The sequence below is a fragment of the Coptis chinensis genome, chromosome 2 (genome assembly GCF_015680905.1).
Source record: "Coptis chinensis isolate HL-2020 chromosome 2, ASM1568090v1, whole genome shotgun sequence".
In the NCBI taxonomy this organism is placed as follows: Eukaryota; Viridiplantae; Streptophyta; class Magnoliopsida; order Ranunculales; family Ranunculaceae; genus Coptis; species Coptis chinensis.
In genome coordinates, this window is record NC_141457.1 from 65467170 (window position 1) to 65494582 (window position 27413).

The following is a 27413-nucleotide window of genomic DNA, read 5'->3' on the forward strand; positions in this document are numbered from 1 at the left end:
CTAGAGATATAGCTCATAACGGAGAACTAGAGTTTAGAGCCACCACCAAAGAAATTTGTGGTGGAGCTAAACTCTCATGCTAGTGAAACATCGATCCGAGAGGACTTAGTGTTTACTAGAGATTAAAACAAGCGATTCGATACTAACTAATAGTCAATCGAATCGCGTGGCGGATTAAACCCCTTCTAATATCTTCATTCATCATTTAAATTCACTATTTTTCACCCTTAAATCTACTGTTTTGACTTTCACTAGTAAAGCATATTTCTAATATAGACTTGCATCCAAGTAGTGTACGACTAGAGTGATACGAATATGACTACTCTCCTCTTTATCACATGATTTAGAGAGTTTCATATCTTGATAATCTACTGTTTCATCTCTTCTCATTACTGTTTTCACTAGTATAAGAAATTTTAGTTATCAGTGCCAAAGACAAAACCGATGTTATGTATTAGGAAATACTTTGGCAACACCTGCTGTCATAGGTCAATCTTGATATGTAATTATAGAAATTAGGTGACGCCCACCCATAGCCCCAAGCCACGTCTTGAACAACCACAAAAACTTTATTCTATCTCATCAAGGAGCAAATTAAAGCACAACCAAATTGAATAGATTGAAGATATTGATTAATTCCAGTGAAGGGCCCAAATGGCATCTCATATTGATTTTTCCTGTAAGTGGTATCGAAACAAACAACATCTCTAAAGTGCTGGTACTGAGCATGTGATCACCCTTCCACGCCCAAAAAAGGTTCACCCCCTACCTGTGGTATCACACTACGACATAAAAAAAAATGGGGGCGGGTCTTCTATTTTTTTTTTTTTGAAAATACGCATAAGTTGTGCTTGCATCATTTTCCTTCGGTATTTTGTACTTCTTCCATTTGGAGTTCAAGTGATTATGAATGTAACAATCTCTACCATCACCTCTCCACTAAGAAGTGCAAGAATTATTCCTATGGGTAAGTTTAAATCATCAAACTTCTCTACCAAAATCTTAGTCTCTTTAGGCATAATTTTCACTATTCTGAATTTCATCCTCTTGTTAGGAGTGACTGGCCATCTTGTGGTTGTGGGTATCATCAAAATATTTCACCATCCATGACTTATCATCTTGCTTGACTACTCTCGTTCGTGCTTTGCATTCACATCTAATTGTTGAAGTACTTCTTCTTTTCACTTTACTCTCCAAGTTGTCTTCTACCTTGTCACGCTTTCCTTCTCGAGCACAAACCATATCACAACTGTCACCTAATCATCATTACAGTCTCTGGATCTTTTTTGAGCACTACGAACACGAGCTGAGAAACCACTTTGTTTACCATACTCCAAATAATATGATTTTGCTTCCTCTAGACTTTGATAACTCATCCCCACTTTGGTACAACAAATTTCTCTAACACTTCATTTAGAGTTTCAACGGATAAATAAGGAAATTCATTATCGGGAACTACTCCATCATTATACAGGATCATTTCCTCCACTTCTTCACCCTGAGAGAAGTCCACCCACTTCCTCGTCCATTCTGAACAAATCAATAATGAAAAGTACAATCATTACGATAAGATTGTTGCTGGTCTTGAGAGGGAGTTTGAGTTATCTGCTCGTCAGAAAGCAGTCATTGGATACTTGCAGTCAGAACACTTAATGGATTTCCTACTTGTTATTCCGATGGAGGGACTTGGATAGCGTATGTCGCCGGTGGAGTATCGTTCTATTCTCCGATACAGTCTCATGATTCTTTTGTACTCTGATAGTGGTATGTGCCCTGTTTGCAAAAAGAGTAGACTAGATGCTTTCGAGGACCATGCAACACACTGTCGACATTTTCTAGGTTTCAAATATCGACATGATCATGTCAGAGATATTTTATGTGATGCATTTTGAAGGGATGGGGTACAAGTGAAGAAGGAGGCTCTCGTGAATTTTCTCACTGTTCCGAATGAGGAAAGATCTACACTTCGGCCTGTGGATGTATTGATCTACAGTTGGTCTGAGGGGAGACATGCATGTGTTGATGTAACTGGAGCCTCTCCGTTGGTAGGGCTTGGGAATGGAGTCTTTGAGGTGGGAGAAACAGCTAAAAGAGCAGCGACAGAGAAGATGGAGAAGTATGAGGAAGCTTGCACTGCTAACCAGCATTGTTTCATTCCGTTTAGTTTCAACACTTTCGGTTTTTTGGAACAACAGTCTGTTGAGCTTCTCAAAAGACTTCAGAAAGTTATGGACAGTAACGTTATGACAGCACTGGTTCTAACGAGTTTGTTTTTAGAAGAATATGATTTGCTATTCAGAAAGGACTTGCGGCGCAGCTTGTTGCACGCTTGTCCTAAATATTTGTAAAATTCCTTATCAGTTTCAATAAAATTTCCACTTAAAAAAAAAAAAAAAAAAAAAAACTTAAACTTCAGTTACAATAAAAATGTCGGACGACAAAATATAAATTCAATATGTAATTCAATTAAGCACGCTTGAGATGCATTTAGAAAATAAAATTGAATAAACTAAATTGAAAGCATAATAAAAAAAAATCAACGTGAAAACAAATTTTAAGGCGGAAAAACGTGGTTGCATTGTGAACCAACAAAATAGTTTTTTTCTATATGAAACATAGAACCAATTTGATTGCAAGTCTACAAGTTCCTAAGGAATTCTAATTTCAAACGCCACTAATCTAGTCTAGTTGTACTAAAATCTTTAAAAAAAAACTCACATTTGATTTGGTATTTTTTAGTTATAAGTAAAGCACGAACTTTTGGGGGAATGAAGACTTGGTGGCGACGAAGAAAATGAGTAAGAGATGTTGGAGCAGACATTGGCATCGTATTAAGAAAATGGAGTTAGTGTTCTTCCTTCTTTTGCTCTAGAGAAGAGGCACGCTATGGAATTGGGAGGAAGAAGTGATCGTGTGTTTTTTTTTTTTGTAATTGCATAAAAGGAAGTTTTGAACGATGAAAATACCCCTACTTATAATTAGTTTAATAGTTTGAACATATCCCATGCATTTGATAGTTCACGATTAGACAGTTAGGATTTGGCGTTAGACTTAAGTCACGTACAATAGATTGAGTTCGTTTAGCCCCCCCTATATATATAATAGATCGATTTCCTTAATAAAATAAACAGGGAGTGACTCTCCAGGACAGATCAAAGGAAAAAGTAACTCTAGAGGACACTTTTTTTTTTAATCACTCATAAGGACCGGGTAGATGAAAGGTCAAGTATACCCTTGACGCAAAATTAAAAATGGCTCGGGTAGATGAAATGTCAAGTATACCCCTGGTATGAAATAATAAATAGCCCGGCCCAACCGAAACGACTCGGTGTATATAGTCAATAATTGTTCATACCTATTTGGGGTATGAACAATCACTGTTCATACCTTAACATGAGCTATGAACACTCATTGTTCATATGAACCTATTTGAGGTATAAACAATCACTATTGGGGTATAAACAATCACTGTTGGGGTATGAACAATCACTGTTCATACCTCAACATAATGTATGATCAGTAACAACACCTATTGGAGTATGAGCAATCACTGTTTATACCTCAACATGAGCTATGAATGAGAGGCATGGTATGGTGGGCTAATGAGAAACACAGATGGCAGGGTCCTCTTTGGGTTTACTGGATCGTCAACATCTCTTTCAGTGCTTCGACAGGAACTGCTAGGAGTCATGAGAGGCCTACAAGGAGCTGTCCAGTTGGGAGTAAAGCGACTGCATGTACAATCTGACTCCATGAGGGCTGTACGTATTCTGAACTTGAAGGAGGAGCCACCTTGGACGGAGAGGAATAGCTTAGCACAGATAAAGCGCATTATTGTTGAGTTTGAATTGGTGGACTTTGAACATGTTTACAGAGAAGGGAATCAGGCTGCAGATTATTTATCTAAGCTTAGTGATTCTATAGATGATAGTGTTTTGTATTTCATTCCCCCTTTAGACCAAAGACTGCATGTTTTGGTCAAAGAGGATGAAGAGGGTAAGTTGTACTTGAGATCATGATCAAATAAAGGTTGGGGCATCCTTAACCCCTAGCTTTTTCCAAAAAAAAAAAAAAAAAACAATCATTGTTCATATCTATTTGGGGTATGAACAATCAATGTTCATACCTTAACATAATGTATGATCAATAAGAACACTTATTGGAGTATGAACAATCATTGTTTATACCTATTTGGAGTATGAACAATCATTGTTCATACATTAGCATAAGCTATAAATAATCATTGTTCATATCTATTACCTCAACATAATGTATGATGAGTAAGAACACCTATTGGAATATGAACACTTGTTGTTTATACCTCAATATGAGCTATGAACAATCATTTTTCATACATCAATATATTATATGAGGTACGTTAACCTATTTGGGTATGAACAATGAATATCAACATAAAGTATATATGAACACTCTTTGTTTATAGCAAAACAACATAAATGGTAAAATCAGAAAATATATATTTCAAATCCGGGCCATTTGTCCTTAAAGGTTATTTTCACTCAAAAATTGATTAAAAAAAATTGCTGGTTTTGAGAGTGATTTTCACTTGAAAATATGCCTGGGGACCAATTTCTTATCAAATAAATTATACTTGAGTGGTTTGCAACTTTGTTTCGATGAAGGGTTCTACATATATTGTCTGTACTAACTTGTATAATCCCTAATCACACTCTTCAATAATTATGAGTAAATAAGATAAAACTACCATTGCTGTAGTGTGTCCTGCATTTTTTTCATTACTGCATACATTTCTCTTCCTTTGATGTTTCCAAACATCCTAAACCAGAGTATCTTATGTACCTATTGGTCAATATATAAATATATATGGACACCACATTAATTAGAATCATTAAGAACAACAACAACAGGATGCAAATTAAATATCATGCCTGTTTCTACAGAGTTGAGAGGATTGTGGTTTCCTGATGCACCAAGTCACCAACAAACAACTTCCAAGAACATATGGTAAGATGTTAACCGTAATGTCATCATAGATAGGTCACATGTTAGAGGAGGAAAATATTTTTTTTGTAAAAAAAGGTTAGGAAATCAAAGTAAACCGCTAGAAGAAGGGCTTGAACCTTCGACCTTCTGGTTAACAGCCACACGCTCTAACCAAGTGAGTTATTCCAGCAGTTGTTTTAATGGCCATTTGCTAATGTAAAAACTTTCTGTTTAAAGGATTTAATTAAGTGCTAATAGCTTAATAGGGATACTGATTGGTATCATTTTTGCCATTTATCTTCCCTCCCTCTTAATTTGTATTCCTTGGGAAATTGCTACCTATTAGAATTTTTGGCTATCAACAGTACTACCAATTTTTAGGCAAATTCTAACATTTATTAGTTGAAAGTATCAGTGAATAGTTTACCAAACCTTTACGCGATTTGCTTGAACCAAGTAGATTAGGGGGAGTGATGTCCTGTTAATGTACTTGTATAATACTTTCCTTTAATAGAATTCTTAACTTACTTAGCAAAAAAAAAAGAATAGTTTGCCTTAGGCATGCTCATTCAAAAAAAAAATTTGTGCTCAAAGTTAACATAACATAAAAATATAAAATGTATACAAGGGAAGTTTTTTGAATATAATGAAAATTATCATTTTGCAAATACAATATCTTCACGCTTCCTTGTATAAGCCCCCCCCTCGGACTCACTCGCCGTCTCAGTCAACACATTTTGACCGTTATCTTGTGGTCAAGGCAGTTGAAATGTCTTGAATACCTTTTTCGTTGAAAAATTACCAAAATGACATATTGGTGTTGCAATACCCAATTTAAACTAGAGGATATATGTACGTGACACATGTCCATATCTAATTACTTACATCTAACGGCCCACATCACTAATTGATAATTAAACCCTAAACCTTGAGTTCATCTTCCCCAACTAATTAAGCACCAATTTTGTTTGAAATCATTAAAAGTAACACTTTAATATGTGTAAAATGATAGTGGGTGTTCAATATTTTGAAAAGTTACAAGTAATAAACATGTATAATGACTAAGAAGAATGTGTATTAGTGTTTCTTAAGCTTGGGATGGAGACATTAATGGAGAAGCTTGGGTGGGTGGTAAAGTTATTGTGTAGTAGTTAGTCTTTAAAAGATATTGAATGAGAGGCTCACCATAAATTGTTTAGAACTTGGATAAAAGGGAGTCTTAAAGGAGAAAAGGTAAGGTTCTTAGCTTTAGGACTTGTTTTGCTAACTCTAGTTGAATGAAGAACATTAGAAAAGACTAGTTGATTGAATGAAAAACAAAAACTTGAAGAAATAACTAGATTGAAAATGAAGAAAAAAAGTAAATAATTTGAATGTAAAATGACTTGAAAATAAAATCCTACATGACACTAGAATAATTCTATATGCATTATCTCATCCTACTTTTGAGTTTTTATACCTCTACTTTTACAAAAGACTGATTTGCCCTCTCCCTCTACATTTGAGACACCTCATCAAGTTTGCTTTATGTTTTTCCTTTTTGTTTTTTCCTTTTGCTTTTTTATTTCTTTTTTATCAAAATAGGTTTTAGAGAAAACCTTCTTTTGTCTCAATGACATTTATCTCTGGTCTTCTGAGTTAAGGACTTGACTTTCAACTCTCTGGTTTGGAGTCCTTGACCTTTAACTTTGACTTTGACTTTGACTTTTTTAACACTTTTTCATAGCATCTTTGAGTCTTCATAATAAATGTAAATAAGACTCCTTTTGGTGCTAAGACGCAGCTTTATGATAAGTGGTATAAATTGCTCTGTAACCTGAAAAAGACATTAAAAGCTATGAGTTGTTGTCACACCCCGAATTTCGACAGAATTCGGAAAAACATTATTTGTTCCCGACTCTTCGATCTCCAAGGTGTGACGCACTCTCCACTTCCAAAAACCCATAAACAGTTTTAAATATGCGGATAATTAAAAACCAATAATATTTTTAACTTAAACAAAAGTCCTCTTCATTACAAAAATTAACAAATGAAAATGCAAATAACCTTATCTCAACGGAAAATCTACATCACCTCAAAGGAAAACAAAGCCTATCTTGAAATGCGACGCTAACTCAAACCACAAGCAGCAACCAATCTTCTTCAACACTAAACCTGTCAAGACTTATCAACTGTGTTCATTTAATGAACACACCCGATAAGCAAACATGCAAATCGGGTCAACATTATAAAAAATGCTAGTGTGAGTAGCTCTAAAATACAACATATATTTATACATATACAAATACAACCCATAAGGCAGTTAGTTCCTCCACCGAGGTGCCTTAACTCCCAACAACTAATACGACATTCTTAACTACAATAGGTAAGGCAGGTAGTTCCTCCACTGAGGCGCCTTAACTTCTAACAACTATTACAACAAACTATACGCATAATAAATAAGGCATGTAGTTCCTCCATCGAGGCGCCTTAGGTTCTAACATCTAACAAATAACCAACCCAGCATAATATATACGTACCGCATTTCATGCTCAATTACAGAGTGGGTCATCTCTACCCAAGTAATTAGTTTGACCCACACTTCTGCAAATCCATATACAATCATCTCTCTAAAGATACATCAATAACCCACATATTACCATAATTATATTAATTAAGACTTTCTTTGTGTGTCCCTAAAATCACGTCATATCTATATCTTACCTAGTTTCCCTGGCTACCACAATCGCTACCCAACGCCGAACATGTACATCCACATGCCTCCCCTTACATAATGTATCACTCCGTGCGTAACTACCCTGAGCGGGATGCCGCACACCAGGTAACCCTCACACGGAAGCCATTATGTAAGTACTGCCACTATTCGGCATAAAATATCGCGCGTCTCGTTCTATTTTGCGAACGGAATAATCAAGCCACTATTCGGCTACGATTGCCCAACACATGGGTCAATCAACATCTCATATATATACACCCTACACAAGGGCCAATCATATCACATACGCCTACACAGGGCAAATCACATGAGTTGTGGTAGTCAGGTTCTAGGATTTTCGTTACGTAATTTATTCAAATGTCATACATTTATGACTCATAATCATTCCACTATATCACGTGCAAGTCAATTACCTTATTGCACTAAGCCACAATATTTAGAAATATCTCAATTATATCTCATAACTACTTTCGTTCTGTCACGTGTCAATATATTATTGCACTAAGCCATAATCCCGTGGGAAAATATCCACACATACTATACTACTTCATAGTAGTATCTCACATATAAAATAATGGAGCGTTTATACATTTATGTCTCCAAAACTATTGCATTTAATATATATATATCCCAACATATTATATAATGTCACAATATCAACGTCAAATCTTAATTAGATAATGACAACCAAATTTATACAAGCTTCCACAACATTTTAGCATTGGATTTGTCTATACAATTTAATATATAAAAACGTAACACAATTAAACAGCCAATAGTCCACAATCAAAGCCCAATATATCTATGATTTACACACTACTCACGTCAAATCTTAATTAGATAATGACAAACAACGTTATATAATTTTCGACAATATTTTATTATTATATTTGTCAATATTCTTAAATATATGAAAAACTGGAAAAAAGTCAACATTCCACAGTCAACGGTCAACGGTCAATAGTCAACAGTCAACGTCAAAGTCAACGGTTAAAGTCAACACATCATTGTCAAAGTCAAACTGTCGTTTCCATGTTCAACAGGTTCAGTGTCATAACCATGGTTCATGGCTAAGGTCAATGTGCATGGCTCATGGGCTCATGACTAAGGTAATGGTTCGGACCCAACAGGCCGCGCCCAAACCCAAACCTTAGAACCCAAAAGTCTCAAACCAACTTATTTATTCTACCTGACCCAATTGGGGACATAAGGACTAGCCCACATAAATTAGAAACCGGCCCAAAGAAAACTAATTGGAAAAGGCCCAAACAAAACTTAATTAAACTGGTCCAAAACACAAATGGGTTCGGCCCAAAAATTTAACTGAAACCGGCCCAATCAAAACAAACTAAGGCCCAAGAACTGAAACCGACCCAGGCCCAAGCCCAAACCGATCAACAGTTCTTCTTCCTCACCAATTCTCTCCTCCACCAGCCACCACCACTTCGCGCGCCCCCTCACTTCATCACATCGGTTTTAACCCAAATCCAAAACCAAACAACATTAACAAAGGCAACAACCTCAAATGCTTAAATCTAAACTTCACCAAAACTAGATCTGGAAGAAATTTTGGCCTCCATTAATGGCTTCTCCAAGCTTCCCACCGCCCTCACTCAACAGCCCCACACACACAACCAATAACTACCCTTAACCCAACCACAACCAAAATAGTTCAAACAAATATAATAAGATTTTCGTTTCATGGTCGGGCGATTCTCGGTCATTTATTAAGCGCGACCTTCGAGCTTGAACAGCTCCTCCACCACCGATTCTACACCCACATCATTCCCATATACCCCGACAGTTCGACCACCCATCTCTAAACTCCCAACAATCAACCAAAACAAAACAACAAAAATACAAAAACGAATACTGGTGGGTTTGCCCTGCCACCATTGACGCTCTGTCGAAGCTCCCAACAGTCCAAATTATAACCGACTTTACTAATACAAAAACAAAACAAAACATTGACGAGGAAGAGCAGGAAAAATCACCGGAATCATTGTACTCTCACAAAACTGTTATACTCCCGTAAAACTGTTATCCCAGTATAAACTGTATATGCGATAGGCGAGAAAAAGAAAAAAGATAAAACTAAAATACTCACAATAACAGTTTATATGGACAGTAATTTCATAAATTCTAAACAGACGAAAATCATAGTTCTAGTAGTGGTGAGAGAGAACTCTACTCACCTGTACTAAAACCCGACGAATCCCTCGTCGTCCGAGCCGTCGCGCTCCAACGCTCCAGCAAACGAGTTTCTAGCTCTGTCTCCATTTTCATTATTTTATTATCTTCCAAGAACCCTATTCTTTAGAACAATGTGATTATATACTTGGGTCTGAAACCCAAGCCCAACACAGACTCGGGCCCAGAAACCAGGCCCACAAATCTCAAATCCAATCCAGCGAATTTTAAATAAATAATTAAATTAATTAATAAATAAATACGTATTTTAAATACGGGCGTTACAGTTGTCTTTTCATTATGCATAAAAAGGGCGGTAATGCAGTAATGTAAGGGTAATAAAACACACATTTGGGAGCTAATCACTACCTCCAAATAGGGGTGTCAAAATGGCCCTCAAACTCTTAGCCCGCCCGCCCCGACCCAGCCCATGGGCTGAAAAAGCCCTCAAAATGAGGCCCTCACACATTTGTGGGCTGGGCCGACCCGGCCCTCAAGCCTTTGAGGGGAGGGTAAGGGCCTAGACTTCGAAACTTAAGCCCTCCCTTAAGCCCGGCCCTCATTAGGCCCTCAACATTTATTACACATATTTTAATAAAAAAATTTATAATATATTTCATTTTAACATTAATATGCTAAAAATCACTTAAAAAAACATTTATCTATTAAGTTTGCCAATCTTATAATTTCATTATAATATTTTATGAAATGAATTTAATTGATCTTAATTGACTAATACAACTTTAATAAGTTTTTTTAGTAGTTTGAAATTTTAATTGTGAAGTGCATTTGATTTTATCATTTTTAACTAATGTTTCTAAATTTATTTTGTAAATCAAATGTATAACATAGTATCCGGCCCTCACGTTTGGCCCTCAAGCCCGGCCCTTCAAGCCCTCTCGGGAGGGTTGAGGGGCCGGTAAAGGCTTCGAGATTTAAGCATTGGCCCGACCCGACCCGGCCCTCAAAGTAAATGAGGGTAGGGCTGGCCCGGCTCTCAAAGCATGAGGGCTTCATTGTTTGAGGGCCGGGCCAGCCCGGCCCAGCCCATTTGACACCACTACCTCCAAATAGCATTTTGCTTGTCCTCAAGCAAAGATGAGAGAAAAACTAATATCACAATTGAGTGATTTATTATTAATTATACTAATCTCGTTTCGCGGAGTGCGGTTGCATTGACTATATGTAACAAGGCATTAAACCACTAGGAATTCCCTAATGGACGAGCTTTAAGCTTCGTGAGAGTTTTCTAGGGAAGTTACTCACAAACTTCTTCTATCTAGTGGGAAGTCTATACATCTCATTAGTGGGAAATAAAGACAAGCTCTTTTGAACTTAGAATAACATATGTACTATAATTTAATCATCTAGAAATAAATGCACAAAACATGAGCAATGAAATGCAAAAGCAGAGTCCTTTTCGAAACTTTTGGAGAGCGTCCTTAAGGTGGGTTCTCACAGGGTTGTGTTGCAATCACAACTCTCTGATAGATTCACTCACGTTTTGTTCTCTCAAGTGCAGCGAGCACTTATATTCCTCATATACACGAATGACGTCCAAAGAAATTGGGGTTGATTGATGATAAGCACCCAAAACTGTAATATTAAACCCCGAGAGATATAGCATTTTGGTCAATTATGTGTTTAATAATCATGTAATAATTATATTTTCGTACTTTTGCAGGTTTCCGCATTTAAAATAAATATAATGATAAAACGTGCATCGAAGTACGGGAATACTGGAATATTTGAAGTTTCCCACTCAACCCCAGTGAAGCCCAATAGAGTCTAACTAGAGCCGAAGTTTCCAAAAGAACAAAACCAGTGCAGAACTGGTCCACATATAAAGAAGCAGCAAACTTTCGAAGCTCAAATCGGATAAATCGGGGTGCCGATGTTGGCTAGTAAACTACCAGAGCGACGAGGGCGACAAACTCTACGCAAAGACAGAAAGTTGTAAAAACACCAAAATCGATGCCGCCACTAGACATACTAAGTGGACCCACTCTGCGGGCCAAAAAGGCATGACGAGTCAGCATAGGCAGGTGGCAAGTAATGGTCACAAATTTGTGCCACCTTGCAATGAGAAAGACACGTACCAATTCAATGTTTGAATTGAATTAGGCTAAAAGATGAAACTAAAACATATAAAGACAAAACCTTATAAGCTAAAGGACAAAATTTAATACAGGTAAAACAAAACTTTGATTCTCAAAGTTTTGAACGTTTCAATTAGGTAACAAACAAACCTGATTAATTGTTAGGATTTCACGTGAAGGGTCTTCCGCCTATATATATGAGGGGGTAGCCTTCATTATTTTCCCTTCAGCATTTTATGCTCTAGCTTCCGCTTAGCAGTAGTTAGTTTTAATTCAGCACTTACATTCCGTCATTTACTTTCCAGCAGCTTAAATACTGTAAGTCATTTTACCCTTAATAACAGTCATTTCTTTTCTAGTGTAATTCCTATCCTGCATTTATTTACTTAATGTATACAACAAGTTTTATTATTCCTTCAATGACCATGAGCTAATCCCCTCGTGGGGAGGGTTATCTTTGCTTCGTGTGAGAATCGGATTGACTTCGTTAATATTCTAGAATCACTACTTAGGAATTAGGCATAGATTAGACATCCGGTCCCAAAATGACTGAGACTGCATAAATTTGGAGGCCGATGCTCTCGAAGCAGTCTTGGGCCGACCAAAAATGTCTGTAGCGACTCTATGGTGTCGAATGACTCTCCAATTTGTCCAGCTGATGTGGAATCGAGCCAGGAGCTGAAATGATATTCCAGAGATGAAATATTAGTTCAACTCCTTATGCTAGTGTGATGCGGCTCAGAGATGTGGGCATGCGCTAGGGATCAATACTCGACGTCGTCTCCGAACACGAGACGAATTAGAGATGTAGTGATGTGGTAATATAAATTGTTAAAAAATGATTCTTGCATGAGTATGATTAACTCTCTCCCTGTTTTTCTATTTTTGTTTACCCACATATAATCACCGTAGTAATTTACATTATTTTCATTACCGTTAATTTAATTAAAACCAACTAAAAAACCTAAAATCCTACTCACTAAAGTTGTAATTCTAGTGGTGAACCTTTTCCGAGCCCTAAGGTTTGGACGATCCCTTACTCGACCTATACTACCAAACCCACGTGAGTAAGGTAACTTGACTAAAATGTACCACTATACGGATGTTGGACTTTAGACTTTGGACTTTGGACTTGAGTCTTTAGACTTCGGACTTTGGACTGTGGACCTCAAACTTAAGAAAATAAGTAACTAAAAACAATAAACGTGTATTAAGAGAGTTTTATCAAATGGAGCCGCTGCACGCCGAAGGACTATGGACTTAACGTAATAATTGGAATACATCAAACATAAACCCCCTCCCCTACCTCTTCATTTTTTAAATTTTTATTTCTTTTACGATACTAACGTAACTGTTTGCCTTAACTTTTTCTACTAACAAATATCTGTGAACCAAGTTTTGTTTATTTTTATTAGCACAGTTTAAGTATTCCGTAGGAACTTGAAATCTTGAGCCCGACAAAAGAGTCACCGGACGAGACTAAATTAGTAGCGCAAAGAAGACTAACACGAGTATCAACACTCGGTTTTCAGTCTGAGCCACTTTCCTTTTCAGTTCTCTTTTGGACTCTCTTGTCCAGTTTTTCTAGTAAGTTCACGAGCTCAGGAGTTAGTTCGATCGTGTTAAAGGAATCGCGGGACACCAGGTTTCAAATCCTTAAACTCCTCAAACTTTGTCGAGGATATTATTTGGTTGTTACTATAACCTATTTTACCTTGCATGTTGTGTGTAGCATAAGAACTCTTTGCATAGAAATGTGGTTCATCATTACATATTCACGTTAACACGATCAATATGATTCGAATATATTTGGATGTATGTGTAGTTTCAAACCACCTGCTTAGAATATTTTTCTATGTGTATGTTACATCAATTCACGTACGCGGTATTCATTTGTATGATTTGGTTCTCGACATTCCCCTAGCTCACATATAACTTACATATAGTTGCACGTATAAGTAATATAGATTGCATGTGTAGACTTTCTGTGTAAACTAGTATATGTTAGTTAGTTTCTATTTGGGCATCTATCGTTTTTAATTGCATATTTCGTAATCACGTCTCCATAATACATTAATTACGTAAATTAAAATAATAATAATAATAAAAATAATAAAAAAAATTAATTAAAAAAATTAAAATTAAAAAATTAAAAAAATATCATAGTAATTAAAAATTTCATCTAAATCATCTTAATAACACCCCGCATAATACACCATCATAAATCATCATCCTATTCCATCAGTGCCTAGGAAACTTGAAAAAAATTGAGGTTGCCTAATTAAGGAACGTGCTAGCACGAACAACCTCCCTCAATTCTCTCAGGTGACCTAGCTGCTGGAATATTCACACGTTATCATAGCTTACCTGCTCAAGTTAGCAATAGCTCAGGAAGACGTGCTTCACCTCTCTCTTTCCTTAATTCTAAAACCTCCAGTCGTAATTCGTTCCTTATGAGCCTTAAATTAAAATTTATATTTGTATGAGACTATGGTCTGGTAAACATAAGGAATTAGAACTTACATATCGGCATCGAAAATACAATAAACAACTGCTTATGCTATCTCCTAGACATAGCTCCTCCTCCGTAAACCAACCTCGTCAAACATCTACATTGTCGTCATCTCCCATAATTATGGCCCAGGAAAATCCCACAGTCAAGAAACCCCTTTCGGATTTCTATACTGCCTTACAAGAAGGACCTGCCTCCTGCATTAAACTCGATGCTATTGTAGGTGATTTTCGAATTCCGCCAAACATTTTCGGTTTGTTACCTGTTTACCATGGTCTAGACCATGAAAAACCATACAATCACCTTCGTCGGATGCAACAAGTAGTCACCACTTTCCACCATCCGACTGTTACCAACGAACAAGTCTTGCTTAGGTTGTTTCCCTTCACCTTAGCTGATAGAGCTTCAATTTGGCTCACAGGCGAAGCGCCGCAATCCATTGACACATGGGCCAAACTCGTACAAGCATTTATGATAAAGTTCTATACTCAGAAGAAAACTACAGAAATGCTTCAAAAGATTCAATTCTTTTCGCCCGACACCCGGGAATCCTTTTCGAAGCATGGAGCAGATTCTTCGACCGCTTCTCGAATGTCCCCATCATCAACTCAACACCACTGTATTAGTCCATTCATTCTTTAATGGTCTCTCGACCATCAAAAGGAAACATTAGATATCATGAGCGGTGGTTGTTTTCATGGACAAAATTTCTTGAAGCATACACGTTTCTTGAGAAGCGAGGCTTCCGCGAAGCACCTATTGGGAAAACACTGATTCTTCTAGATCTTCTAAAGACACTCCTACCAAAGTTACGTCTATGTTCGAGGTCAAACCCGATCTGGAATTAAAAACTCTGATCGAGTCCCTAAACAAAAAGGTCGATGCTCTTTCGGTACAAGTAAATGATCAAAAACCCAAACAGGTCATGGCTGCCAACGCTTCCCCATGTCCTCTTTGCTTAAGTCCTGAGCACACCGATTCTTATTATCCTTTGGTATATGAGTGCCCTCCCCAACCTTCTGAAAAGGCTTGTGCTTTCAACATCCCTAATGCACCTTGGCGACAACATCCGAATTTAGCTTGGGCACCCCCTGCCTAACAACAAGCTCCTCCGGGTGTCAACAACGTTCCTGTACGACCACCCGCGAACTACAATTCCTATCGTCAAGGAAATCCTCAACAATTCCAGCAAGGGCAAAAGCAATTTTCCCAACAATGCAAATATAGGGTACCAAAACAACCGCAACCTTGTTCCCGCTAATCAAGGATATGGCTACCAAAATCAACCCGTAAATAATAACCGTGAACTAGTTCTGGCTGTTCCGCTTAGTACAATCCATCCGTACCGATAAAACGGTGAAACTTTTTCGACATACATGAATCAACAGAATCAAATCCTAGCTTCTATCCAATGATCTCTTGGTTTGTTGTTTCGGGATAAAAGTCAAAAGGGCGTGTTCCCTGGGCAAGCAATTCCAAACCCTAAGCCTACAAACACTGCCTTTAAACTCAACAATGCACCAGGATCTAGTAATCCAAGCAAGGGTGAGGTAAATGGCATTACCACTCTTCGTTCTTGCCGAACCATCGACAATAAAATACGTATGCCAGACGAGGAATCGACGGAAACCACGGCTGACGTCCTTCCAACTCCTACTTTGGAACCTATAACGGACGAAGTTGTACCTTCCAATTCTACACCCACGTCCCTAGGGAAAGACGCCACTGATCCTTATGCGCGATTTCGCCCAAAAGCTCCGTTCCCTGCCCGTTTGGTAAAGAACAAAGCGGGGCGAACATTTCGATGAGATCCGTGAAACCTTCAAAAATTTGACCATAAACTTACCTTTCCTAGATGCGCTTTAAGCATTTACCCAAGCATGCCAAGTTTTTGAAGGACATGTGCACCACCAAACGACGTCACGAATGTTCCTCAACAGCGTTCCTCATCGGCGGTTTCCTCGATTACCACTACCAATGGTGTGGTAAAGTACAAGGACCTGTGTCGATTAACCGCATACCATGCATTGGGCGACAAGTATATACCGTTACGCCACTTTTAGACCTAAGTGCCAGTGTTAACCTACTTCCCTACTACTTATTTAAGCAGTTAGGTCTTCATGAATTAAAACCTACCAATATGACTCTGCAACTCGCGGATCACTCCATCAAGTACCCAAATGGCATAGTAGAGAATGTCATAGTCAAGGTCTAAGATTTTTACTACCCAGTTGATTTTGTAATTTTAGATATTGAAGTGGCCTGTGACTCCATTCCTATCATCTTGGGACGTCCTTTTCTTGCAACTGCTAACGCTCTCATAAATTGTAGGGATGGTTCAATGACATTGTCTTTCGGGAACCTTTCTGTCGAACTCAACGTATTCAAATTAATAAAACAATTTCCCGATCCTATAATGGAGGGCGAGATTAGTTTGGTTGATAATCTAGAACATGATTATTTCACAAACTCTTTTCCCCCAGACGAGATACACCAATTTCTTTCTTTTGATAATCCTGAGTTTGATGATGACTCGTACATAAAGGATGTCCACACATTATTAGAGTCGGTACCACTATTCGATCCTACTACTGCATTGCAAACTGATTCAGAAGAACCGGATTCGCTTTTTTCCATTGAAGAGATGATCCCTCACGAATCCTTGATCCCCAATCCTCCAACTCTGGATTTAAAGCATCTACCCTCTGATTTGAAATACGTGCATCTCGATCTCGATGGTAGTCACCCTATAATAATTTCTGCTCACTTGACTACCGACAAAGAGGCACGTTTGATTCATGTCATTCGTGAACACCGCTCCGCTATCGGATAGTCCTTGGATGATATCAAGGGAATAGACCCTAGCATATGCACGCATCGCATACATCTCGATGACGGCACAAAGACATCGCAAGAACCACAACGCCGCCTTAATCCCGCCATGAAGGAAATGGTGAGAGAGGAAGTTTTACGTTTACTTGATGCGGGTATCATATACCCTATTTCTGATAATGATTGGGTTAGTCCTGTTCACGTTGTTCCCAAAAAGTCCGGCATTCAAGTTGTACAAAATGAAAATGGTGAGTTCATCTCCACTCGCATTCCATTAAAATGGAGAATTTGCATTGACTATCGCAAACTTAATGCCAGAACACGTAAAGATCACTTCCCTCTCCCATTCATTGACCAGATGCTAGAACGCGTTTAACCGGTCATGCTTACTCTTTGTTTTTCTTGATGGCTATTCGGATACTTCCAAATTGTCATCGATCCCTACCGATCAAGAAAAAGACAACTTTCACATGTCCCTTTGGAACCTTTGCATATAGATGAATGCCTTTTGGTCTTTGTAATGCCCGTGCACCTTCCAATATTTGCATGCTTCACATTTTCAGTGATATGGTGGAACGTTATATGGAAGTTTTCATGGACGATTTTTCCATTTACGGGAATTCCTTTGACGACTGCATATCCAACCTTTCTAAAGTATTAACGCGTTGCGAAGAGAAAAATCTGGTACTCAATTGGGAGAACTGTCATTTCATGGTTACCAAAGGACTTGTTTTGGGTCATATTGTTTCGAAAGACGGGATAGAGGTTAATAAAGCTAAAATTGTTAAAATTTCTTCGCTACCTTTCCCATGTACAGTTCGTGATATCAGTGCCTTTTTAGGCCACGTTGGGTTTTACAGGAGATTCATTCAGGATTTTTCTAAAGTTGCTCGACCTTTAACCAATCTCCTACTTAAGAATGCAGTATTCGACTTCAATTTCAATTGCAAACAAGCTTTTGATACTCTAAAAACCGCTCTGACTACCGCTCCTATCATTCAACCCCCTGATTGGTCTCAACCATTCGAACTAATGTGTGACGCTAGTGACTTTGCTATTGGCACCGTACTAGGCCAACGACGTGATGACAAACCCGTTGTCATTTACTACGCTAGTAAAACTCTTAATGACGCTCAACGTAATTACACAACAACTGAGAAAGAGTTCCTAGCTGTTGTCTATGCTTTGGATAAGTTTCGCCCTTCCCTAGTTGGAATATCCACCATCGTGTATACTGACCATGCCGCACTTCGATACTTACTCGCGAAAAAGGACGCAAAACAACGATTGTTCCACTTGATCCTTCTCTTGCAAGAATTCACCCTGGAAATCAAGGACAAAAAAGGAACTGAAAATGTCGTGGCCGACCATTTATCAAGGCTGGTTGGTGACATTGATAGTGATTCTGAAGCCATCTGTGATTCCTTCCCAGACGAATATTTGTACTATATTTTCTCATCTCCATGGTACGCGGATATCGTTAACTACCTAGTTACTGAGGAAGTTCCTTCCTCTTGGTCACGTCCTGATCATAAAATGTTCTTATCCACTGTAAAATATTATTTTTGGGATGACCCCTACCTCTTTAAGTATTGTTCCGACCAACTCATTTGTTGCTTCATTCCCGACTGGGAGCACACCGACGTATTATCCTTTTGCCATGAACAATCTTGCGGAGATCATTTTAGTGGAAAGAAAACTGCGGCCAAGGTATTACAATGTGGTTTTTACTAGCCTACCCTTTTTCGCGATGCACACGAACATTGCATAGCTTGCATTCGTTGTCAGCACCTAGGTCGAATTACCAAACGAAATATGATGCCCCTAAATCCTATCTTGATTGTGGAAATTTTTTATGTTTGGGGCATTGATTTTATGGGACCTTTCCCTATTTCTCAAGGTTTTCTATACATTTTAGTCGTTGTAGACTATGTGTCCAAATGGATTGAGGCACTCGCATGTCGCTCAAATGACCATAAGACTGTCGTGAAATTTGTTAAAGAAAACATTTTCTCTCGTTTTGGTATCTCCAAAGCTATCATCAGTGATGGGGGTACACATTTTTGTAATAAAATTTTTGGGTTTTTAATGAAAAAATATGGAGTTACTCACAAGGTTGCTACTCCATATCACCCACAAACGAGTGGCCAAGTGGAAGTCTCCAACAATGTGGAAGTCTCCAACTGTCAATCCATCAAGAAAGGACTGGTCTCTCCGCTTATCGGATGCTTTGTGGGCATACCGAACCGCATTTAAGACACCTATATGGATGTCTCCTTACCACATTGTTTTTGGAAAACCTTGTCATCTGCCAGTTGAACTTGAGCATCGTGCCCTTTGGGCCATCAAAAGCCTCAATTACAATATCATCGAGGCAGGCGAGAAGCGAAAATTGCAATTAAATGAGCTTGAGGAGATTCGGAGTGATGCATATGATCTCTCGAAATCCTACAAAGCTAATATGAAAAGAGTGCATGACAAGCACATTTTGCATAAGGATTTTAAAATTGGGCAAAAAGTTCTACTGTACAACTCCAGATTACACATTTTTCCTGATAAATTGAAAACACGATGGTCTGGTCCTTTCATCAGGTCGGTTGTGAAACATTATGGGGCAATCTCTTTGCTTAATCCACAAGATAACAGCGAATTTCAAGTCAATGGACAACGCCTAAAACATTACCACGAATTACGCTCACCAGATCTTGAACAGACTCTTCTTCGGGGATCCGGTACTACCTGACTAGATGTTTCGTTTGGCGTACTCAATCTTGTTTCTATAGAGGGTACGCCATTTTGGTAGCCGGGCCATCTTCTATCTCATGATCTCCATAGTTCTTTGAAGTGTGTGGTTACAAGCGCCGGAACCTTAGTCCACAAAAACTCTATTTCAAAACTGAGTATAAATGTCTTCTGCAGCACAAGCAAACGTGCTCTTCGGTAAACGATGGGTACCTAAAATTTTACCCCCTTCCTTCTCTTCCCTTTTCTACTCTCTACCTCGCGAACTTCAGCTAATTTTTTGGTGTAAGTCTCACTCATCACGAATAGGGAATGGTCGTAGTACTTTTGCTCGTAAACGACGTGCGCGAAGGATGGGCTGGTGTATGCATTGTCAAATACCCTTCTGTCTAGGCCCTGACTTCCTATCCGATACTAGCCAGTTTAAGGTATACTTTTGTCTGACACCAGCTGCGTAGGATAATCTTCGTCGCCACGCCGTTTCTCCCACAGGTTGGGATTCGTCTTGAGAATCTGACGTTAAAAGACCCGACTCATCTTGAGGATCTGACGTTAAAAGACTCACCTTGTAGATATGTTTATATTGTTGCCTTTTCCCTTTGCATTAAGTTTTGCACATGAGATTTGTGTCCAACCTCAGATGTTGCATACTTCGAACACAAACGGGCAATGGATTCCACCAGACCAACCCTAGAATTGGTTACTTTGAGTTACCTTGGGGCAGTTTGAGGATAGCCGTATGTAATAAGGGCAATTTTATTAGACCGTAACGCGCACGGTCCAGGATGGTATCATCCTGCCCCTAACCCCATAATATATAGAGGTAAAGCCACAGTCTGGCTGGATTGGGTTCGCTCCAAAGCCGACATGACAGTTGTCTATGATTTAAGATGGTGACTCTTCTGGACATCCAATATTTTTCACGTATATCTCCCTTGTATATAAATAAACCCTTGTTTATAAATAAAACACTCTCCCTCATTTCAAAAACTCTTGTGACCTTTGAATGACTCATACAATTGGATAGCATTTTTCATGCCGATCATTTTGATATCTCATTCATCTAATTCGGAGTCCAAACGAGTCGTGGGTAAGCGTTTAGATTTTTTAGGCTTAAATCGGGCTTTTGGCTTGATTTGGGCTTCGGAAATTTTTTGGCCCAACCAAAATATCGAATTCTCGGTCCATTTAAACACGAAAAACCCGAAAACACGCGTCACCCTTACATTCTTCTTCTTCCCAAAAAAAACGGATCTTGCCCCCTCTCGCTTTAGTCTCGCACGAGACAAGCCCACACTATATCCAGGTCTTGCGCGCGACTCTTATAGCTCCGACATCCCTTCCGTCAGCAAGTCCCATTTTTTCCCCTCATCATTAATCCATATCCAGCCTCTCCCTAAGACCAGTAATGGCCGGTAACAGACGTATTTGCGTGGAGAAAATTTTTGGAAATTTATTTGAAAACGGGGTGTTTGCTCCATTCTTTGATAATGAAATTCACTCTAGAGGATGGGAGTACTTGCTATATGCTAATGGATGGCTTTATTCCAAGGATTTGGTGATGAAATTCTATGATAATGGGAGCTTTAATGGCGACCATTTTTGGGTTACCGTCGAGGGTGTGTGCCACGAAGTCACACCTGTTTTGCTCTCCGGGATCACGGGCATTCCTCACGGGTCGTCGACCCCGTCGTCTTTCAGAAGCAACCGGCGGTCCGTGTACCGACCGGACTTACGACCTAATGCTTTCGACACGCTTAATCGAGGGAGAGTACAACATAGACGGAAATGCGCGTATCGGTATTTCGGTCGCGACGAAACCACCGGGTTTGTGACTCAATGGTGGGACTAAAGCGTCATTGGCACCTCGAAGCCCTCGAAATCAACAAGACCTTCCTCCACCTTCTCTCGGATCTGCGAGGGCGAAAGGGTAACTTCTCGCATCGTTACCTTTCTTTTTGATATTATTACATATGCCACTCTTAGATCGCCCCCTTCTTGCGTTCGGTAACACAAGTTATGATTACCTTGGGTTATCGTCCTCCACCCCGCTACTCCCTATACCACAATATGAGAATATGCTTGTCTTCAAGAAATGCATACGGGACCCTTGGGAATCCATTAACACCTAGGGCTGCCGAAGCACGCTAGCGTAGGCTCCTCTCACCCACCCTACTTTGATGAGACCGCCATGAGTAAGATCACCCACCCCATAGAGGCCTTTACGTCTCGCGTGAGCGATTGGTCCGAGAGACATATATACTTTCGCCCGGTATCGATGAGGGCGTACCTTGGGCAAGTTAAGGACAAATATGACCACTTTCGCCATGAGTCGATGATGACAAAGCATGGGCGAATTCAAGCAGGAAATGAAAGCTTCCATGACTGCATTTCGGGGATAATATATGCTCCGTAACCGCGAGAACCGGTTCAGTGAATGTTCATGGCGAGCCAAAGATCGATTCGAGCTCGGTGATGGATACTCTTGGTGATATCCCAGCAGTTAGCATCCACGGAGCTCAGATCGCCACGGCGTCGCGGGACTCACGGTTCTTCTTCAGAGCCCGAGGGATTACGCTACAGACCCCCGAGGATCATCAGTAGCTAGTTTATTTTTCCAATCTTGTATAATATTTATGTCAGATATTTGATTTACGTGTTTGCATTTCCAGCTTAATAGTAGGTTATTTCCTAAAAAATTTTACCTGGATATATTAGTTATGTCTAATATTATATTATATAGGCAGGAACATATATAATAATATTAGTAATAATAATTTATATAGATATATATAATTATATATACTTATATATTTTAGATGTCACACTTAACAGCAAAATTTACTGTAATCTAACGTTTTATTAAACGGTCATGAAAACGCAAAAAAAAAAAAAAAGGGCACTTCTTGTCACATGCCCCATTCTTCTCATCCACAATAAATCTACTTTTGCACATATCTTAGAAGATACACGTGGTTTAACTACCCTGTGACACCTCAATCTGTATCTTTTACAATTTCGGATTGGTGCCTATTTATAACAAGGATAGACACCTCAAAAATCTAACTTCCCTTTTTTCCAAAAATATTTTTCTTCACCACTCCATCTTTAATGGCCCTCGAAGCGAAGTTTCGTGCCCGAGCAAAATTTTATGGAAAATTTTCAAAATGGTCTTTTTCATCCCTTTTTTGACATAGAAATATCACGTCGAGGATGGCACCCTCTTTTACATCATAAGCAAGCTTTTTATTCCAGAGAATTGATCTTGTTGTTCTATAAAAGCGGTTATTTCCAAAACGGGCAATTCTTTGTCCATGCTAACGGATGCGAGCGTGAATTGACTATGGAAATCATCTCTGAGGTACTTCAAATTCCTATTACAAACCAGGGAGTACACCTTTAGGATTCGCCTTTCGACAATATCAGGCATCTGATGTTTGCAACTATCCTTCATGGCGAATACAACCGGAAAAACCGTATTGTTTATCAGCGATCTTTGCAAAAGAACCAATTATCTGTGATCCAATGGGTAGCTCATAATGTGCTCGGCACGTCTAAGACTTCCGAAATAACCAAACCCCTACTCCATCTACTCTGGGTCTTACAGAGTAACTACAATGATTTTTGCATTATTAAATTTCTCTGGAACGCGATCGCACGTGCCAGGAAAAAGGCAGCTCCTTTACCAACCATTGTGACACTTATCATGATACGTTGGGGTTTTTCTAGTACTTCTCCTCACACACCTCTTCGAACAGGTAACATTCTTACCATTCACTCAGTATGTAGGAACGGATTCTAGAACCCCGACGTTGCAAAGAACCATGTCGGTGCAGAAACCGACGAAGATTGTTCCGCTGACAACATCTTCACTGAAAATGCATTATACAATGTATTTAATCCCATGGAAGGGCTTTGTTTAATGCAACAAGGACTGATGACATTATTCAAACGTCAGAACATTATCATCAACAGTCTTCTTGAATTTCAGGACCTGCGGACAATAAACGAAGAGGAACAAGCACAATTCTTGCACAGCCACAACCAGTTCTTGGCAAATCACACTCTCATAATGGAGAACCACACCGAGATTTACCAAACAGAGAGCGAAATGTTGCAACGGGCTGTTGCACGGATTGACGGCATAGAAAATTTTATAAATGGATCCCTCCCACAAAAGGATCCTCGCCATTACTTGGGCCAATGAAACCATTTAAATTTAGCAATTTTATATTATTTGTCATTTTCTTTTTAGTTTTTAATGGTAATTTGTTTTTACTTAATTATTCTCATCATACTATAATATTTGTTTATCCTTGTCTAAACAGGTCACATTTTTTTTCAAATCTTCTACAAGGGAAGCTCCAAAGATGATTCCAGAACAATCTTTTCATTCGTTGCTGAATTCTCCAGCATATGGACATCTTTTCAGAGACTACATCACTCAAGTTGGTTGGAACTCTCTTATTCTACACCCGGAGCAGACATACTCCCCAGGTTTGGCAACTTATTTTTATGATCACATGGAAGATCTACCAACTGTCCAGGGTTTCCCTTTGAATGGTTTTACACTATGTATTGGTAACACCAGACACTCTTTTTACGAGCCAACTATTGCTATGGCCCTAGATCTTCCTCCTCTTCAGCCAGACCTCCCAATTCAATACATGATAGAGAATGACTTTAATGACTATTCTAGGGAAGATTTTGCTGCCCGGTATGCCGATGGCATTGCCCACATCAGAGAACATGCCGAAGCTGGCCGATGGCCAGACTTCACTATTCCACTAGCCAGTATGACCATGAATGTTGGAACTGCCATGTTATTTATTCTTCTGAACATCATGGGGGATTGACATTTTTCCACTGCATCAAAGTCAACGTGTAAGACATTCCATGCATTAGCCCAGCAACATACCACCTTTGACATTACAGACCTAGTAATTTAGAATCTTAAGAAGGCTCGGTCTTTTCGGCAACACTATATCACCACGCCGATTCTGGCATGCGCGGGATAGTGAGGACGTACTTCCCACAGTTTGCGGCCACCTTTCAGGATTAGGTAAAGGTCGACTCTATGTGTCCAACAAACAAGATAATTCGTTCTTTGTGATTTAGGACATGGCGACACCCTGCAAGGTATCTAAAGAAAGTTCGTTCTTTCCCTGATGATGATAAAATGATAGCTCATCTAGACAATGCGAAAAAGAGGAAGTGGAGTGAAGTCTGGAAAGCTATGATAGATTGGCGGGATGCAAGGGAATGACATTTCTACAAGGACGAGGCAAGGATGGACTATCCCCCAGTTCAAGGTTGGGGCAATGTGAGTTGATGCATGTACATATTTGTTTTACGTTTTGATGTGAAATAAATAAATAACCTAACAATGTGCTACTCTAACAGTGTGTTTCTACTTTTATGATGTATAATATATAGTGTGTTACAATAAATTTCTATGGAAGATGTCAGCTAGATTTTTGCTCAAAGCCTCTCAGGTATACTCTTTCTTCCTCTTAACACTTTGAGGACACAGTGTCCGACTGTTTGGGGGTGGTGAGAACCTTTTGCATAAATTAGGCATGCATAGTTGTATATAGTTTACTTAATGTCTAAATATACGTATTTAGTGACAAATTCTCGTTTCCCTTTCTATGATGAAAAATATTTAGAAATCTCACCCTAGCATCAGAATTAGGACTTGTTCTTAGAAACTTAATTTAATACGTATGCAATAGTTTTTATATATTTTCATGAGCATTCATGCACTGACTATCATTAAATGTACACAGCAGTAAGTTTCTGGGACCCACGGTTAGACAACTTAGTTTTCATATCCTGTAAGAATCTAACCAAAAGCCTAAAAATGTGTGATATATGAGTAATGACACGGAGGAGTAGTTCTTCCGAATAGAGAAGTTCACACGTCTACTTACTTGATCACTACTCAAATCCTAGGCGAGAATTTAGGCCTTCTTTGGATCGATATAGCCAAAAATTCACACCTGTAAAAAAAAAAAAAAAACCGCTAATCGCTCCACTGAACCTTTCATTAATCCTTTCTACTTCACCAAAAAATTCATTACCCATCTATTAACCACAAATAAATAAGCCTACCTAGATAATGAGTATGAGAAATAGGATGAAGTGTAGAAAAATGAAGAGAAAAACCTTGTCACAAATCAAAATTAGTTACCTATTTCAGAAGAAAAGAAAAAGAAATAAATATAAATATGTTTCCAAAAATCAAAAGAAATATCAAGGTTAGAATTCCCCCCAAAAAAATCAAATCAAAAGGGAATACAAAAGCTTGAAAAATCCAAGTATGGAAACCCATGTTAGAAGGCAGGAAAGAAAATAAGGATTCTCTAGTATAAATATCTCGAAGACCTTATTCTCTCATACTTATCATTTTTGAATTTTCCATTCTATTTTCTTCTACACTACCACCTAAGCCCCATAACACCTAATAAAGACCTCTAACTCAATTAGGAATAGGATAGTGTGATAATAAGTAGTAGTTGTGACTTCTCGACCTCGGCTCCTCTGACTGTCATTGAGTATGTGAGGAAACGTGTGCCCACTGCACACTGGAGATAGCAAAGCTTGAGTGAAAAAATAAGAGAGAAATTGTGTTTCGACACATACCTGTAAGAACCTACTTAAGGACGCTATCTAAAGGATCCAGAAACGGCCCTGCTCGTACATTTCATTATTAGATCACTGCATGCATGCTCATACGTAGATGTTTCGATTATTGTATGTATATTAACTTGAATTTGAAAAGAATAAAATCCTTGTTTCCCCGCTAGTGAGATGTCTAGATACCGAGATTAATTAAGGAAACAAGCTTTGTTCATCGAAGTCGTTGTAGTATAAATGAAGTTTGTGAGTATCTTCTTCTGCGAAAACTCTCACGAGGCTATAACTCGTCCACTAAGGAATTCCTAGTGGTTCAAGGCCTTGTTGCATACGGTCAATGCAACCGCACTCTGCGAAATGAGATTTAGCTTAGGACAATACATTTTTGACCACTTATCATTTTGATGTCTCTTCTTTGCTTGAGGACAAGCAAAAATGCTTTTGGGGTGGGGTGATAAGCACCCAAAACTGTAATATTAAACCCCGAGAGACATAGCATTTTGGTCGATTATGTGTTTAATAATCATGTAATAATTATATTTTCGTACTTTTGCAGGTTTCTGCATTTAAAATAAATATAATGATAAAACGTGCATCGAAGTATGGGAATCTTTGGAATATTTGAAGTTTCCCACTCAACCCTGATGAAGCCCAATGAGCCCGACTAGAGCGAAGTTTCAAAAGAACAAAACCGGTCGTAGGCGGTCCACATATAAAG

At 38.7% G+C, this 27413-nt stretch overlaps 1 protein-coding gene and 1 non-coding gene across 2 annotated transcripts; one reads left to right on the plus strand and one right to left on the minus strand.

Moving 5' to 3' along the window:
- The first annotated feature begins 3602 nt into the window (after window positions 1–3602).
- Window positions 3603–4019, plus strand: LOC147517208 (uncharacterized). The gene has a single exon (XM_086593518.1). The coding sequence runs from the start codon at window positions 3603–3605 to the stop codon at window positions 4017–4019; it is 417 nt and encodes a 138-aa protein (XP_086449644.1).
- Window positions 4020–5081: 1062 nt separating this feature from the next.
- TRNAN-GUU (transfer RNA asparagine (anticodon GUU)) lies at window positions 5082–5155 on the minus strand. Its single transcript has one exon. It is a non-coding gene; the product is annotated as a tRNA-Asn (tRNA).
- Between the last annotated feature and the right edge of the window lie 22258 nt (window positions 5156–27413).